Genomic DNA, 18,154 nt, shown 5'->3' with positions numbered 1-18,154 from the left:
ATTATAGTTGAAATATAAGTCAGTATCAGAAAAGCATCTAACAAAACATGTTGCAACACTTATGTTTTGAATATTAAAATTTCAAATGTCAAATATAATAAATATTGAAATCATAAATAGTGAAATCATCAAAAAGGATGGTACTTCCTTGCTGTTGAAAATCATGTAGCCTTTTATAGCTGTGATTTTCAGAGACTATTATACTGAGAGGAAATGTTAAAGAAAAATATGTTAGGTGGATAAAAGCAAAATATAAGACAGCATTGTGATTTAACTCAAGTTCTTTTTGGGGGTTCTTGAACTCTATGCAATAACTCTCTAAAATGTCCCTATTCTCTCTTGATTCTATGCTTTCTGAATCCCTCAGCTGTTCCCACATTTCTTTATTCTAAATTCCCTGAAAATTCTGCTCTCTTCCACCAGTATAAGTAAATATATTCAAGCACTTTCCCTCTCATTTTCAGCACCTCTACTATATAAGCCTTGAACTTAGCATTAGAAACTTACTAACTAAAATACATGCTAAGCATCATATCAAAACAGTTTACCTTTTGTAGGAATTAAGAATGGCAAAATTTAGCATTCTAATGAAATGGAATGTGAAGACTGTCTGTGTGAAAGAGTTAATTAAATTTTAAAATGGATGTGTGAATGATCGGGGTGAGATTTTACTGATCAATGATCATTGCATCTCTAGGTTTCAAAGAGATGAAACTTTTTATTACCAGAGAGTTTTTGAAGTCCATAGTTCACAGTCATTTAAAAACGAAGTCACTTGGTCCAATTATCGCACCCCCACACAAATTTTTATAATCTGAAATCTGCATTAAAGATGCGAGAATAGGGAAATGAATATTCATATACCTACGATCTGGATTCACCAATTGTCAAAATTTTACCACATTTGCTTTATCTCTTTCATGCATGTGAAGGACATCTATCTATCTATCTTTATGAGTAAGGACTCATGGTTTTTCTGTGTGTGTTTTTTTGTTTGTTTGTTTTAAATCAATGGACTTTAATCTATTCCTATCACTATTCATTTTGCACTTTTTACCAATTATGGCCAAAGATAATCCTTTCAAGTTGACTTGTCCTTTTGACATAACCCCATCAGTGAGAGAGACTCATATACATGCATTTAGGGGAAGTACCATTGAGATCTTGAGAAACACAGGTTAATTTTCTTTACAACTGAAGAGACATGGTGAAAAGATATACTTTACTAATCTCTGAAAGGTCCACAGAAAGGTAGAAAAAAAGGAGAATGAAGCGAGAGAGAAGGAGGAAAAGGATAGGGAGAGGTGAAGAAGGAGAGGAGAAGGACCAAGACATGACATCAGTTGTGGGAGAGTGTCAGTTTCAATAAATGAGCATATTGTAATAATATTTACCTACACATTTGACCCCATGCATCCACAACGGGTACGTAGGAAGGGTGTAAAAACACCTCTAAATGTGGCCTCCATGATCTAGATGCCAAGTGACATTATGCAAGGTTCACCAAACCCGGGGACCATGGGCCAAGGTCTCATGAAACCACACGGTAAACCTACAGTATCTTCCAAAATTGAGATGAGACAACACTGGATATGACTGAGCAGGAAACAAAATTTCCATGAAGTTTTAAAACAAAACTGCATTAACCAGTCACTTGAAGCATAACCACCAGGGCATGCATTTATTGTCCTTGAATATTAGAGTCTTTAAGAGGAAAATTTCAAGAGGCCTTCTCTATCTCCACCACTTGTGAGCTATCTGATTTCTGGCACAATATTTAATCTCTCTGAATCGGATTTCCCCAGCCTGAGAAATGGCGCTAATTACAAGCTAATGATAATGATAACAGCAATAATGTTATTGTTGTATTAATGATAATAATAACAATTATATCAAGGTCACCGACAAACTGAAACTCAGTCCCATTCCCCTGGTCATTTGCTCCTGTATTTATCCCCTTGTTTAACAAATATTTAGTGAAGACCTGATGCTCGGCCAGTCTTTACAAATAGAGTGATGAGCCAAACAGGCAAAATGTCTGCCCTCCTGGACCTTAGGATTTAATTTCCTACTCTGGCCTTTGGCCCTCCTCGTCAATTCTTTGACTAAATCAACACAAAGTGTTGGGTGTCCCTCCATGTTTCCCTCTTAGGAACAGGCCTCCATTTCTCTTTTCTCGCCATGAAGTAACAGAGTGGCTGAGGCCACAAGAATATGTTGAGTCTGCAAGAACCTAAGGCCATGCTACCCCACTAGAATCCTGCCCAGAGCAGGACCAGGGCCAACCAGCTGCCTGCTGAGAGGGGACCAGCTGCGTGCTGGGAGCATCTGTGACTAAAGCAGTCCTTCCTGAATGTCTGCGTTGAGATATTGAGATTCTTCAAAGCCAAAGCACCAGTAGATAATTGGGGGTGTTTCTCCAACGAACTTCGTTGAAATGATAAAGCAGCACTTTGGAACAGTTGCCCTGGGGAAAATGGACGTGTAGTTAGTTCACACAGTCACTCCACTTACACAGAGCCAGGGCGTGCCCCAAGCCAAATGAACTTTCTGGAAAGCTGATCAATGATAGAAATAGTTACATTCACAGGCACTTAGATAATGTCAGTCCTCAAGGAGCTCAAAGCACTTGATAAACAGATAGGTAGGTGGATGGCGACTAACCGTAGTGAGTCAACATTCCGCATGCTTCTGTAGTTAATAAGAATGGTTACATTTTTTTTCTGTCTGTGACACACCGGATCCAGTTCCCTTGAAGAATTTGGGAAATCTTGCACTCATTGTAAAATCACAGTTATCATAATAACAGGTTTCTGCTGTAAAACCACACTTCTACTTCCATTATCTCTTATGAGCCTCACAACCCTTCAAACAACAGGCAGAATGGGTGCCATTCTACCCAATTTAATGGAGAAGGAAACTGAGATGCAGAGAGGATAAGTGACTTCGATAAAGATGTTCAGCTTGTAAGAAGGAAACAGCATAAAAGAGGAAAGACCCGTCCTGCTCACCCTCTGTGCTATTTTCAAAGAAATGCTTCTTTCTCCATTAGTAGAGTTTGAATCCTCAGGACCAAAAAGTGGCATAGACTGGTATCCAAGCCTGTTAAAGAATTTCTTTTTAAAATATTTTCAATTTTTTTACCTGAAAGAACAACGCTCTGGTTTTGAGGACATGACTACTGGATTGCATATAAGTTGGGCCTTTTGTGCTGGTTTATGACATTGCAGAGCTGGAGAATGGTCGTTTACTGATTTTAAAAAAAGACAAGGAGCCTGGAGGAGAGATTCCAAGTGGCAGAAGGTGGTTCAGAGAACCACACCCGTGACAGCTCAGCCTGTTTGCTCAGTCTGTGGTTTATACTTTGGTATTTTTTCCCACTACTTTAGTTACTGAACTGATACATGCTTGTCTCTTTTTTCTTGCCCATTTTGCTGTCTTCCCACTTTCTTTATGAAAACAGAATTATTGTAAAGATGTCCTGTCTGGCAATAGCAAGTGCTCCTCAGATATTTGCTATGGTTGAATAATATGCTGACTCAGAGATAAGAGAATAATACCAGTAGCAGAGATTTATAGAAAATTTAATACATGCCAGGTATTATCTTAAGCACTTTATATGAATTAACACATGTAATTTTCACAAAAGAAAATCTATGAGGTAGTCAGTATTATTAGCATCATCCCTATTTTGGAAAAAAACTCAGGTTAAAGTACTTGTCTAAGTTTATAGAGCTAAACGCAATAGCCCTAGATTTTGAATACTGGAAGTCCGACTCTCAAAAAGAAACTAAATGCTTGGTGGGGCAGGGAGGGAATTTTGTTAATCTGTGTTGTTTTCAGCAGCAATCCATACAGAGAAAAGGACTTTTTGTTAATCTCTCATCTCCGGGTTATAAAACATGCAGTTAGAAAATAATAAATTCTCTGTAAATCTTTGATAAATCATATAAAGAGAAGAAGGTCCTTGATATCAGAAGAAATGTCTATAAGCCCTCGACAAGTTTCAGACTGGGGGTGGGGCTGCAGGGATTATGAAGGCCCTGAGTTTGGTCTAACCTGTCTGGCCCAGGGATACTATGTTTGGGGTGAGCATGTGCAGTAAGCAGACATGGCTATATACATGCATTGCACGTACATAAAATGGCTAGTAGGCCCCGCCTTGGGTGGAGATTTTAGTATTATAATGAGGGTATAATGAGGAAAGTTCATGCAGAAGACTTCAAGTGTCCTCTGGTCCATTTCAATTCATTTTCTAGTAGCTTTTCTTATCTCTTCCTTCTGGCCTTGAAGGAAAACATCTCAAGCAAGCATCATTAGGAATCCATCAAACAAACTTAGCAAACGTTTAGGTAATCTAATTCTTAACCCTTCTGTACCAGCTAGGTAGGCTACAACGTCTTTCACATTTATTCACCTCTTCTACCATTTTCTCCTCAGCCCACCCCCTGCTCTGTCTCTCTCTTTCTCCCACAAAATGTAGTAAAACAAGAAAGGAATCCACGGGAAGTCAGTTCCTCCTGAAAGAAGATAGAACAGAACACCTACCTTAGAAAGTCCCAGATGTTGGCTCTTTGTTTTGGGGGTGGACCAAAGGTGGAATTAAAAGAGCCTCACCTTCCATAGTCAAACACTTCTGCTCTCTCCTCCTGGGCCTTAATAATGATGGTTGTTTTAATAACAACATTTCTTTAAAAACAAAATGAAGTGAGGCCCAGGGAGCTAAAAGAATAACTAACAGACACAGATGACTACATTCCAAAGCAAAAATAAAACACGGGCAATAACAACAATAACAGCTGCTACATCTATGCCATATGGCCAAGAATTAGTTACCAGGCTAGCTTTTTCCAGTACATAATATAATTTATCTCCTCCACAAATTTATGAGTATAGTTTTTATTCACCCCATTTTATAGAATAAGAACACTGAGGCACAGAGATAGTTAGAAGCTTGTGCAAGAATACTCAGCTTAGATATTTCTGGTTCCCAAGTTTACCATTATTTCCAGGATTGTAAACAGCCTCCTGGCTGCCAAAACAAAACAAGCACAAGTGTTTTAAAGGAATGTAGCTATTTTTATAAATCTATTTGATATCCAAACAGGCACAGACAGGAAACTAACAATTACAGAACCCCTGCAATACACCAAGTGTTTCCAATAACACCACTGGAGGGATGTGAAGGTCTTTAGCTATCTTCCCCAATGCACGAGCGCACACACACACACACACACACACACACACACACACACACACTTCTCACCGTGTTTCTGTATTGTGTGATATGACAAAATGACGTTAGCTCAAGCTTACATTAAGTGCCAGCCAACTCCCCTAGACAAACCCCTTACCTTCCCCCACAAATTTCCAAACCTCACACTGAAATTCTGAAACTGTCTTGAATTCATGTACATAACCTACAAATACCAAATGTATGTGTGTTGGATTTATTAAACTCCCAATCGGAAATTATGGGAAATACTGAGGGTTTTTGTAGTATAACATTTGTGTTAATTTAATGTAATTGTGAGAATTGTGTTTATTTTTTCATTTTACAGACGGAGAAATGACAGCCCAAAGAAATAAGGTAATTCTACACCTAATAAATGGTAGAACTCAAATATAATCCCAGCTCCATCTAGCTCCAAAACCCATGCTTTTGCTTTCTTTCCTTGGTTTCCTATTTAAAAACAAAAACAAAAAACAACAACAAAAACCCTGCTTTTTCTAAATTATGAAAGTAACATGTATTCATTTCTAGAAAATTTGGGAAAGACCATAAGGAATAAAGAAGAAAAAAATGTCAATAATGCTATATTCCAAAGTGAACTAATGCCAATATTTCAGCATTTTTCCTTCCAATCATATACCATTCAGTAAGCAGAATATTATCGACTAAATTTTTTCACTTAGTATATTGCAAACATCAGTCCATGCCATTAAAAATTTTATAAAAACTTCTTTTTTAATATCTACATAATATTAAATATATACATAATAAATCAGCCCTCTTTATTGTTGAGACAATTAGGCCATTTCTGATTTTTAACAATTATAAATTGTACTGGAATAAAACCCTGAATACATAAATCTTGCGCTGATTTACTTAGGACTGATTTCCAAATATAAGAATGGGCTTTTTCATTATTTTATGCTACTGCTTTTCTTAACATTAAGACCCTCCCGCCCACCATCGCCGCCACCCCAGAATCTCTTCTTCTGCCCCATCTTTAACCACTGAGTCAAGTTATTATCATATATACGTAGACCCCAAGTTCAGCAAACAGAGCAAAGAGGTAACGGCTTGGAATCAGAAAATCTGATTTTACTTCTCACTGACAGAGTGACCGTAGCTCACCATACCTGAGGTCTTCAGCCAGTGTTTTAACACCTGAAAAATGGGACACCAAAAGTATCTCCCTCTCCTTTCATCTGAGGATGAAATCAGATAAAGCATGTGACCAAGGTTTTGTAAATCATCACGTGTTCTAGCCAACATCAGTTGCCATTACCTTTAGATGTGTTGACAGATTTAGACAGCTTTCAAAGGGAAATAAAAGAGGAAAACTGGTTTACCATTGAGCTGCCTCTTTGGTAAATCGAAACCTTTCTTAAAAAAAAAAAAAAAGTCTTTTATTAGAACAGTTTAAAAGTCCTAGGGAGAAATAACAGCTGTCATAAAGAACATTTCCCAAGTCCACCAAGCATTGACGTCATCCTGGAGATTTTGAAAGCTTCTGCTCACGTGTTAAATTAACAAATCTAATTGTGTCCATTCATGGCATGTCAGAGAGCGTGCGAACCCAATTTACCTGGCTGCAGAGTAGGAGTTTTGAGACCAGAGCTTAGCCCCTCCTCCCTGGGGGTGGGCCGCAACATCCTGCCACCCTACGATTGGCCCCAGCTCTTTACTGAGGAACATTTAACAATGGAGGATGCTGCTAAGAGACCAGCCAGCAGGGAGAGGAGACCTGAAGAGAGAAAAGTGGTCTCCCGTCCCAGGAAAAGAGGTGGTCCAGCCTACATCAGGGCAGAAAAAATTCAGGACAGACAGAAGCGAGAGGATGGGGATATGCTCACTCTCAAATTTGGGAAGAGATAACTAGGCTTTAAAAAGTGTTCTGTGCAGGCACCACCCTCCCATGCAATAAAAGAGGAGGAAAGAGTTAGTTTGTGGTCCAACCACAGGTGAGTATTAGAAGTTTCAGGAGTCCACCCAGAAATCTCAAGAGTTCAGTGACGATGACGTTTGAAGAAAAGCATGCCGGCAATGGGAGCCAGGTAGGAAAGAGTGAGCCATACCTGGGGGAGAAGCATCAGGCAGATGGGAAACCAGTAGCGAATGGGAAAACCCAGGTCTCCGTAAAGCAAGAGGCAAATGGGAAGTGTGGCGTGCCCAGGAAAAGCCTCAACGTGTACAGCTGGCAAGAGATACAGACACACAATCAGGAGGCCGACCTATGGCTGGTGATCAATCGCAAGGTCTACGATGTTACTGGCTGGGTCGACAGGCATCCAGGTGGGCGCCGGGTCCTCAGCCACTACGCAGGAGAAGACGCCACGGTAAGGACAAAGCTCTGCCTTCTTTCTGTTTTAGCTGCAGGGTGGCTGGGACCTTGGCTCTCTTCCCAAAAGTACGTGTTCAAGCTCCACAATCGCTCACCTCCTCCCAAACCAATTTTTCAGGATTCTTATCCAGCAAGCATTTGGAAGCAATGTAAGCCTCAGGGCCTAGCTATTACCTGGACCAGGTTTGGGATGAGCTCAGATGTTGATATTGGAAACTGTGTGTGTTCCGACATTGGTTTTGTTCTTGGTGTTCTGTTTTGAAATGGAGTCACTGTTTTGTAAGGAGAAAGTTACAAATAGGTGAGTAAAATCTAGAGGGGGGGGAGCACCCAAGTATAAGTTCTTCAGACTCTTATAATTGGAGTGTCTAAAAGAAAGCCAGTGATTCATCTGTGAGGCATCAAAATGTTAATAACAACAATGAACACCTACAATTACATAGGCTTTTGGACTTTGCAGAGCTCTTTGCTTCGTGTTGCTCATTCCATGGATACAGGTGGTACAACCCACTTTTATGGAAGAAGAAATTAAAATCAGAGATGTTAACTCATTGGCCCAAGGTCACCCAGCAGCAGACCTCAGATTCAAAACCTTTATCTTTCTTAACTTTCAGTCTTTCCACTTTTTTTTTTTCATTTCTTCTCATTACCCTTCCCCAACAAAATGGCTAAGGCAAAAAAAAAAAAAAAAAAAAACTATAACAAACATTTAATGCATCCTTAGATGCCTTAGACACATTCAAATACATTTCCTCACTTTAACCTCCCATAAGGAAAGTGGATAATTTCCCCATATTACAAATGAGAAAATTAATGTTCAAAGAGGCAAATAATCCACACAGCCAGCAAATAATAGTGCCAAATTTTGAAATCAGGTAAGTTTTTTACCATAAAGCCCTTTATGTTGAGTACTTACAAGTAAAATGTCCATTTAACATTTGATAGGGAGTCCTCTCAAATCCTTAAATGCATTTAGGAAGCCCTTTTAGAATAGTCCATAAGGAAATTTGTTTTATCCCAATTAGGAATTTTATTCTCCACATTATGCAAATGAAGAAACGGAGACTAAGAAGGACTCAATGACTAACTCAAGATCAGAAATTAATATATGACTGAGAAGAAATTTAAACCCAGGCTTTCTTTTCTTTTCTTTATTGCCCTTGTTTTCAGTTTAGCATGTAAAGTCTCCAGCTGGTTTCAAAGTATAGGATTGAAAACATTGTTTTACTAAGAGCCGTTCTGTAAATAATGCTAATAATAGCAAACTACACAAGCTCCTGGTAAAGTTGCAAAGTAATCAAGGTTTTGTCTTTGGATGCTATGGACATCTCCACCCCCACCGTCCGAATTTCTCATCTCCCTTCTGTAACCAGGTTCTTCTTTTTCTATCATCTCACTGTCTTGATCCTGCAATCAGATGATGGTCTTTCTGAAAGACCCTATTACATCCCCACTGCTTGTGTCAGATTGATATTTTTCATAAACAAAGTTCAACCTTTTCTTGGGATGAGAATGCACTTGTAGCAAAGGGTGAGAGTATCCTGTGTGTCCGGAAGATAGATGCTGTGTAGGAATCCAGAGAGCTGAGAGTAGAAGAATCAAGATGGAAAGCATGCATGCAAGAATAACAGGAGAAAGAGTAACAAAAATACAATGAAAGAAAACACTACAGATCCCTATCTAGCCTATCCCCCCATTCCCACAACGCAGAGAAAATATGGATGATGCTCTTGTATCACAAGTCATAGAATTAGCTCAGAGGATGTGCTGGCAAAGATGTGGGTCTCGGCCACCTTGAAATTCACAGAGAGACTCACTCTGCTTGACACAGCTCGGGTAATAAATCTGTCATTTGCTGATCATTTTTACCTCCCAGAAGTTAGGGGAAGACCATGATTCTGCATCCAATTCTAGCCAATGAGGAGGAATTGATTAATAAACTAGAAACCATTCGAAGCCTAGAGGAAAATATCATGCCTCCTTAGGATTTATATCCTGAGAGTAAAAATCCTGGGCATGGTCAATCATGTACCTTTGACTTTAGGAAGGTAAATCCAAAAATGTTTGGAGAAAAGATTCTCCAAAGGAAGATGGCTCAAGAAGACTGGAAAGTACCAGGAGAATTCTGACAACCGTGGCTAGGAGTACCAGGAGAATTCAATACTCCATGGCTACTCAAAGTCTGGGGAACCTGGGCTTTGGGATCACAGTATGAACCTGGGAAAGTTACTGGACCTATCTGAGTCTCAGTGTCATGATCTGCAAAAGGAGAATGACACACTCATCTCACTGGTTTATGGTAAATGGGACTGATGCTTGTAAAGTGTTCAGTATAATGCCAGACACTTTAATAAAGTTCCATTCAACTGTAGCTATTACTATTCACATTACCAGCATCCGTAGCCTCAGAGATGCAATTGTCACTTCCTGCTTACCACCAGCTTGGAAATCCTGATTGCATTTGGTGCCATCTGACTGGGAACACAGCCTACAGGGTAGAGGGCATCATGCTCTCTAGGGAAGGAGGGCAGAACATAAAAGTCAAGGGATCTGAGGTCAAATGTTCACTCTCCAACTGAAGAGATCTTCGTGGGTTGTGCCCTAACAAGAAATGTGGGCCTAAGTATGGTCTCTGTGCCAGCCCTGAACCCACAGCTGCACCTGCCCAGAGGGGGTACCTTTTTCTTCCTTACACTAGTGAGGGGCCCAGCCTAGTGATTAAGAGTACAGGTGTGGGGACGAAACAAGTCTGGTTTGTATCTGGTTTCCACCACTTATTAGGAGTGTCCTGAGGAGGTTGCTGAAGATCTTGGAGCCTGGCTCCCTGATCTAGAAAGTGAGGATAACAATCCCTTCATAAATGACCATGCTGTGTTTTATCACTTAATTCTTCTGAGATGGGTTATAATTTTCTCCAAAGAACTTTACCAAGAAAAATAAGCCTATAAAAGAGAATTGGCACATCAGCTCTTATTATTACACATATGAGTTATCTGATTGTTCTCAAATTATATGATTTAAAAGTAATGGCACAACGCTAATAACTGGAATCCAGGCTCAAGTCTTCCCACTTGGAACAGCTCATTTGGGAAAAGCCAGAGATAATCTATAAGTCCAAGAACTGTTTACATACATTACAATATATCCATAGGATGTATTATTTTGCAATCATTAAAATGAGGATTACAGAGCATCTCCTGATAGGAAGTATACACGAATAAATAGTTAGCCACAAGTTTTAACGCAACGGTATGTTCCAGACTCAACAAGAGAAGTAAGTGCAGTCTCATGATGTGTGAGCATGAGCTTCATGTTCAGAACAAAGAGAGTAGGTGTATCATCCTGTGTGCTGGTCAGCCCACGCTATCTCTGGACACCACTGTCCAAGAGGGACACTGAGAAACTCAAGTTCTTTCCCACCAGAGTCAAAGGCCAGCATGACAGGGAAGGGATGACAAAAAATTAGAGGAAACAGAGCAAAGTCCATTTCAACTATTTGGAGGACTGCAGTGTGGAGGAGGGTAGATTTGTGTGTGGCACCAAAGGAGAGCATCCCAAATGCCTTAGGACGCACAGAGCCAAGAGAGACAGACTGAAGCACGGGGAAGGAAAATGTGCACAGAGGAGGAGTACAGGAATAAGTGACCAGCCAGAATGGGCATCCCACATTTCCTTTGTCTTAGCACAAGACTGGCAAATAGTATGTACTCAGTTAATTTCAGTGACTGTCAGGGAATGAGGACAAGAAGAGGAAAAAGAGGAGAAGATGAATGGAAGGGAGAGTTAGGGAAGAGAAAAGAGAAGGAGGAGAGGGAGAAAGGGTCTTGACTGCTGAGCTAAGGAGTCTGCATTTTACCCTCACCGTAAGTCTTCCTCTCCTTCAGCTACGCATGATGGCGCTTGTCTAATACAACATCCCTCCCAACCCACAACCGGAACGACAAAATCAACTGGGGTTTATAAGGAAAGCACTGTGTTTCCCCGAAAATAAGACCTAGCCAGACCATCAGCTCTAATGCATCTTTTGGAGCAAAAATTAATATAAGACCTGGTCTTATTTTAAAATAAGACCAGGTACAATACAATACAATACAATACAATACAATACAATACAATACAATACAATACAGTACAAATGATACCGGATATAATATAACATGACATAACATAACATCACATAATACCAGATATAATATAATATAATACCGGGTCTTATGTTAATTTTTTCTCCAAAAGACGCATTAGAACTGATGGTCCGGCTAGATCTTATTTTGGGGGAAACACAGTAGTAATCAGTAAGAATTGCATCTTTGCTGGGTTGTGAAAATGTTATAAATAATCCAATTCTCATTTAAACAATGGTTCAAGTTGGAAAATGGATAAAGGAGTAGAGCGGGGTGAGCAGCAACAAAACTGCCCGAAGAGATGGGAAGCAGTATCTGTGATTGAGTTTTGAATATTCTGGTGAGCTTTTCGTAGGTGAGTCAATCAAGGTTCCAGTTATTTTGTTTTGTGACTAATACATGTATTCACCGTTTGTCTTTTATTTTCTGAATTTTGGGAATTTCAACCCACCTCAGACAAACTAAATAATGATAATATAAAAATGCAGTCATTTATTGATGCTTGATACTAACACCTAAGCTTGTAGCCACTAGGTTAGATCCTCAATAAGATTTTAGAATAAATAAATGAAGGAATTAATGAGCCCATGGGGCAGACGGGAGTATTAGTATTCACACTTAGGAAAAAGACCTAGGCTTGAGAAATTGAGTCATTCCCCCCTATAAACGGCCTACTCCTGTTACCCTACACTGTGCTTTAGTGTGAATAATGTGAACGAGGAAGGTCCAATCTTTGGGAGGCTGCAGCAGATTTGACTGACAGAGTGCCTGCTGGGTTTCAGTCCATCCACATGCCCTGGGCTCGGTGCCTTTCTGCTGAGCACAACCTAGATATAGCGCTTAAGGGTAAAGGCAGGACTTTGTCTTGGGCCTCCTGACTTTGCATACTTTTCACCTCCCCTGGGGATCACACAGGTTCTACAGTGAAGCACATCTCTTCATCCCCCATTAAACAACAGCAAAACATTAACAGGATTGCCAAGCTATTTGTGAAAGCACAGTCACAATCCCATCTTTCCCGTGTTGGTACTGTTTTGGAAACAATCAGTTTTGAGATAAGCTATGACATACATTTATGAATAGGCTAAAGAGTAGAGATGCTGCTTGAAAAGGAAATCAGAAAGGCTAGCAGATGAAAATGAGAAATACGACAGCAGCAAAAAAGGTCAGAAAATGAGGGATGCTGCGGGTATTTCTTAAGACCTGTATCCTCTGAGCTCAACAGTTTGATCATCCCAACGTTCCCTGTATTCACCTGTGCATTCACCTGTTCCCTTATTCCTTAGGCATCCATTGATCACATGCCATTTTCCAGGCATAGCGCTCGATGGTATATATAATTTAAGCAACAGGATATGGTCCCAGTCTTCAAAAAACTCAAAAACCACTAGAGAAGGGATAAATACACAGATTTCTTATAACATCGTTTAAAAAGTTCTAGGCACAAAGTGTCATGGGAGCCCAGAGGAGATCATAAATAATGTTCCTGCATGAGTTAGGGGAGGCTTGTATTTCCTCTGGATCATGAAGGGTGAGGAGGAGCTTTTGTGTAGAGAAAATGGAGGCAAGCAATCAAGGCAAAAGAAACAATATGTGCAAAGCCTCAGAAGCATAGAGGGGCAAGGAATGCTTATTGAATGGGAAGAGATCCAGTGGACAACGTGGGGAATGAAGGGTAGGGTGAAACATAAGCCTAGAGCGGTAGGTGGGAGCCAGAGGCAAAGTGATTCACGTGACTAAAACCTAAGGTGGGAGACACTGTTACTATCTGTTCAGCGGATACAAACTGATTTTAGCACCATCCCCCAAACAATCTGGTGATGTTCCTCTCTTGAGACGCTTTTCAAAAAAAGAATTATGCATGTCTAGGTTGGAATGGACCTTCAGAGCTTCATGGCTTTAAAGTCACAGAGCCCTGAGTTCAAATCCTGACCTCACTATTCACTGTGGCATTTTGGCCAAGACACTTCTCCCCTCTGAGAATTGGTGTCTTTATCTTTCCCACTGCAGCGACGGAACCTCACAGAACTAAGATGATGATTATGAATTGGCCCATAGAGTGCCTTGTACGTAGGACATACTCAATCACCGTTGGTCGCATCTCTTCTCCCCTTCACGTTATCCCTTCTCCTTCCTTCAGCAGGAACATACTTGCCCAAGAATGTTGACGACAGAACCCGTTTTTGCAGGTCTTTCAAGAAGAGGATTTCACAACTTATTCCATACTCAGTCTCTATTAGGAAATTCTTCTCAATCAAATATTCTCAGACTACCTAAGCTTCTTTGTCGAACTGCCCATCAGTACAATGAACAGAGTTCCACAGAGCAGGGCAATGCCTACTATTCTAGAAGACTCTGTAGGTCTTCAGTACCTGTTATCACAGTATTCATCTGTGCAGGTGGCTGGGAATCAGACGAAACAATGAAGCCAGGAGAATGTTATTGTCAGCACTGTTGTAGGACGCTGGATGACTGCTCAGTGGAAGATGAAATTGCAATAGCTTACCTCTCCTTTGCACTCTGATCTTAATCTATCAGAACATTTTCCATCCTCATCTGCTCCTAAACAACAAGCAGAACATGATTTCTCTGTAAGGATCATCCTGAAATCACTTTCTTATTCACTGAGTGACTCTCTTCCTGGTTAGGGGAACTAAGGTTTAGAATCATGGAATGTGATAGTTAAAAAACACTTTTAAAATCATATACTTTAGCATTTTCCAAGAGGGTCAGAGGAGATATGCAGAGCAGACTGTTCTAGCAGATACAAAGCCCTTTTTACATCATTGAATCTAGGAAAGTAAGTTTAAAAAGTTGATATTTCATCCTTCCAATTAACCTTATTCATTACATAAGCACCTTCTTACAAATACGCTCATATGTACTTCTTAGATATAGCTAAAGTTGCTTTATGATTTAAAGATAGAGAATTCCTTATCTTCACTAAAATAATTCAGAGCTCACACCACATTAGGCATTAGAATATAGGAATTTTAAAAATCTTTGAATTGCTGTCTTGAAGAGAAGGTAGGTACTGTTTCCCCAAAATAAGACCTAACCAGAAAATAAGCCCTAGCATGATTTTTCAAAATGACATCCGCTGAACATAAGCTCTAATGTGTCTTTGGGAGCAAAAATTAATATAAGACCTGGTCTTATTTTGGGGGGAACACAGTAGTAAGTTCTTATCACTAGGAGTATACATCTAAGAAAGATAACTAACATGTATTGAGAGTTTACTACATGCCAATCAGATTCTAATTAATGCACTTTGTCCTTATAATATCTTTTTGCATTGAGTAGCTATTATCATGAACCCCACATAAGAGAAAAGAGGAGCAATGAACAGGTCAAAAGACTTGTCCACAATCATAAAACTAGTAAGTGGTAAAACCAGAATTTAGACATATGAAGGCTGCTTCAGGGTCCATTTTCTTAATCCATACTATGCAATACCAGCACTGCACAGTAATGTGTATTGTTCCCATGCATTCAAGTTACAACCTTGGTTATAGTCCTTCATTTTAATCACTCCCCTTCCCAAAGCCATCATAACAGAAAGTCCAGTATCTTCCTCTTAGAGAATTCCCCTTCAAAAACTATTTAAATCCCTGAGCCAGAAGATACTCTTACTTCTACATATAAGCAGGACTGAGGAACCACTGCTGCTCCTCTTATTCACTTGGAGTTGTTACTATAGTGGGACCTGAGATGGAAAAATACAGTTGGTCAACTCAGTTCCGTGCCTGGCTATCGCAAGCCCTGCAGAGACTGCCCTAGTGTTTCTCAGGAAGAGTGATGAGATGCCTTCAGCTTTAGCCAAGAGTGTGATACTTCAGACAAGCCAGAGCTCAAGGGCTGTGCTCCCACACTCTCTTACACATTGGTCTTAAGCAACCATCAACTTTAACCTGTCTTTTGTTGGAAATAACTTAATTCCAGGGCTTCATTCCCCTGGTCCTTCGCTAAGGACCAAGAGGCAGACTTCGCTGGGAGATGGGATTTGCATAGCCAGTTTGGGTTGCTGCAACTTCTACACCAAGCCTAATGCTGGACTTCAAAGATGTATCATGGCCCATAAATTCAAACCAACTCTCTCTTCTGGTGCTCGATGAAATGGATAGCAGTCTCTTGCAGTGCTTGGGGATAACCTGGCTGCATTGGACTTGCTTGGGGAAGCAGGGCATTTGGTAGGCGGATCCCAGGTTTCATGAAGGATTTCTAGGAGTAATTTTGCTCAATCAACTTGAAGCATCAACCTGGAGTTAGAAGCAGATGCTAAACAACAGAGTGTGCGTTGGTTCCCAAGATGCGCACAAGATGCAAGAAAGGGGACTAATCTGTCATACGCATGTCTCTTCTAAGCCTCTAACGGTTCTCTCTGATTTACAGGATGTCTTCAGAGCCATGCACCTGGAGCTTGACATTGTTCAACTGTACCTTAAGCCACTGCTCATCGGAGAGCTTGCCCCGGAAGAGCCCAGCCAGGAGAGAAACAAAAACGTGAGTGAGGTCCCAGGACTCAAGCATACGTGCAGTGGGCTGGACCGGTGGCTCAGGTGGTTGAACTGCCGTGCTCCTACTCCTAATGCCGAGGTCGCTGGTTGAAACAGAGTGTGGGGGAAGCAGAAGAAGGGGAAAGAAGAAAAAAAGAATATGTGCAGGGATGGGGCTAAGGTATATTTTAGGTCCAATTTATCACATTTCCTTTGGTAAGCCAGCCATCATGCCTGGCTGGGCCTGTAATAGTATGAATGAGTGGATGCCACCTCTTTCAAAACAATATCATCTTCCCACTCAGAACTCTGAAGTCTATGTGAAACAAAGGACTGGAATTTTTGGTCTTCTGCCAAAGAATAATCCCATGTCTGCAAACACCTACTCTATGCCAGGCAACTCACACATATAATTTTTTTTTCAGTGATTGCTTGTAATTATTTATTTAATGTCTATGTTCCCCCACTAAACTAAGTTCCATGAGAGCAGAGGATATGTCTATTTTGCTTATCTCTGTGTCCTCATTTTCACAGGATCAGACATGTAGTAGGAACTCCATAAATAGCTGTTGAATGAAGGATGTGACTATATCCTAACTACAGCCCTTTTTACACTTGAGGAAATTATAGTCCAGGGACAATAAATTACTTTCTGAAAGTCCCACAGCTGGTGTGTTGAAAAACTGGGACTCCCAGTTACTTCTTTCTGGCCCCAATTCCTTAGGTATTCCCAAGGAAAGGCATCATTCTTTCTTTCTCTAATACTTTGGCTACCTGAAATACTGTCTTCCAAAGGACGGGGTCTCTATAAGACTAAAAATACACTAAGATGGTTTTACATAGAGCTTAAAAGAATTTTAATATTGAGCATTTCCATTTTTTTGCAATTTACTTTTTTTAAAAAGCTTACATTTAGTTCTTTTTCTACAGCAATGAAAAGGTATTTACTGGCTTGTTAGTTTTTTTATTATATTAGTTTCAGGTGTACAAAACAACATAATGATTAGACATTTACACCCCTCACAAAGTGATAACCTCCCCCCCAATCTCCTACCCCTCTGACATCAAATATAGCTGTTACAATTCCATTGACTATATTCCCTGTGCTGTACTTTACGTCCCATGACTATGTATTCATTTATTTATTTTTAAATTCTAGTTGACATTCATATGGGGGATATAATCAATAATGTTGTAAAGATCATGTAGGGTACCAAAGGCTACTGGGCTTATCAGGAGGGTCACTTCATAGATTGTGTAGATGCCTGACCACCGCACTGCACACCTGAAGCTGAAATAGAATAATATGGAATGCAACTTCTTTTGAAATCATTTGTACAAAGTGCTGATCCATCTATCACTGTGAGGCAGATAGGAGAGGATGATGTGTCCCCTCTAAGAAACGAGGAAGCAAACTCACAGGGAGAATCCGAAGGTACAGAACTGGTTATGTGCAGACCTGACACAGACACCTACGCTCACCCCTTAGGTCCACCTGCACCCCTCGAGGCTGTGTCAGGAAGTGTGGCTCTGTGTGCAGAGGCGTGGGCCTGGGGGTGGACAGCTTAGACTCACAATAGCCCCGCCTCACATTGCATGGGTTTAGGACAATTACCAAACCTCTCTGCAGGTCACTTTCTCTCTCTGTAAAATAGCAACAAAAGTACCAATGTCATAAGGTTACTGGGAGATTATTGACAGAGTTAGAGGCATTTACAGTGCTCAGAACAGTGTCTGGAGCACAGTAACTTCCAGATACATTTTAGATGCTATCGTGATGGTGAACTCAGTGGGGGCACTAGTCGCTGACAACCCTCCAGATATGTCCACTTCGTTTAGAGAAGGAGGCTCCAGGTTGGAAAATGAAGATGATGCAAAGCTTAATTGCTTTACCTAAAAATATTTTCTAAGGAAAAGCAAACCCCACTAAGGCTAAGATCTATAGGCTAATCATTCGATGTTT

The 18,154-nt window shown here is 40.3% G+C and overlaps 1 protein-coding gene across 1 annotated transcript in view; it reads left to right on the top strand.

The window, feature by feature from the left end:
• Nucleotides 1-7,203: 7,203 nt before the first annotated feature.
• The window catches only part of LOC308504329 (fatty acid desaturase 2-like protein FADS2B), a gene marked incomplete at its 3' end in the record, with an annotated part of 31,131 nt that continues 20,180 nt past the window's right edge, over nt 7,204-18,154 (top strand). Inside the window, exons 1-2 of the mRNA XM_081064674.1 lie at nt 7,204-7,566; nt 16,088-16,198. Of these exons, the coding sequence (XP_080920800.1) occupies nt 7,246-7,566; nt 16,088-16,198 (432 nt within the window). The 5' untranslated portion in view covers nt 7,204-7,245. The remainder of the gene's footprint in view (nt 7,567-16,087; nt 16,199-18,154) is intronic.

This window comes from Rhinolophus hipposideros, assembly GCF_964194185.1.
Source record: "Rhinolophus hipposideros genome assembly, chromosome: 10".
NCBI lineage: Eukaryota > Metazoa > Chordata > Mammalia > Chiroptera > Rhinolophidae > Rhinolophus > Rhinolophus hipposideros.
The sequence above is the reverse complement of the archived record's forward strand: the minus strand, read 5'-3'. Positions and strand labels throughout refer to the sequence as shown.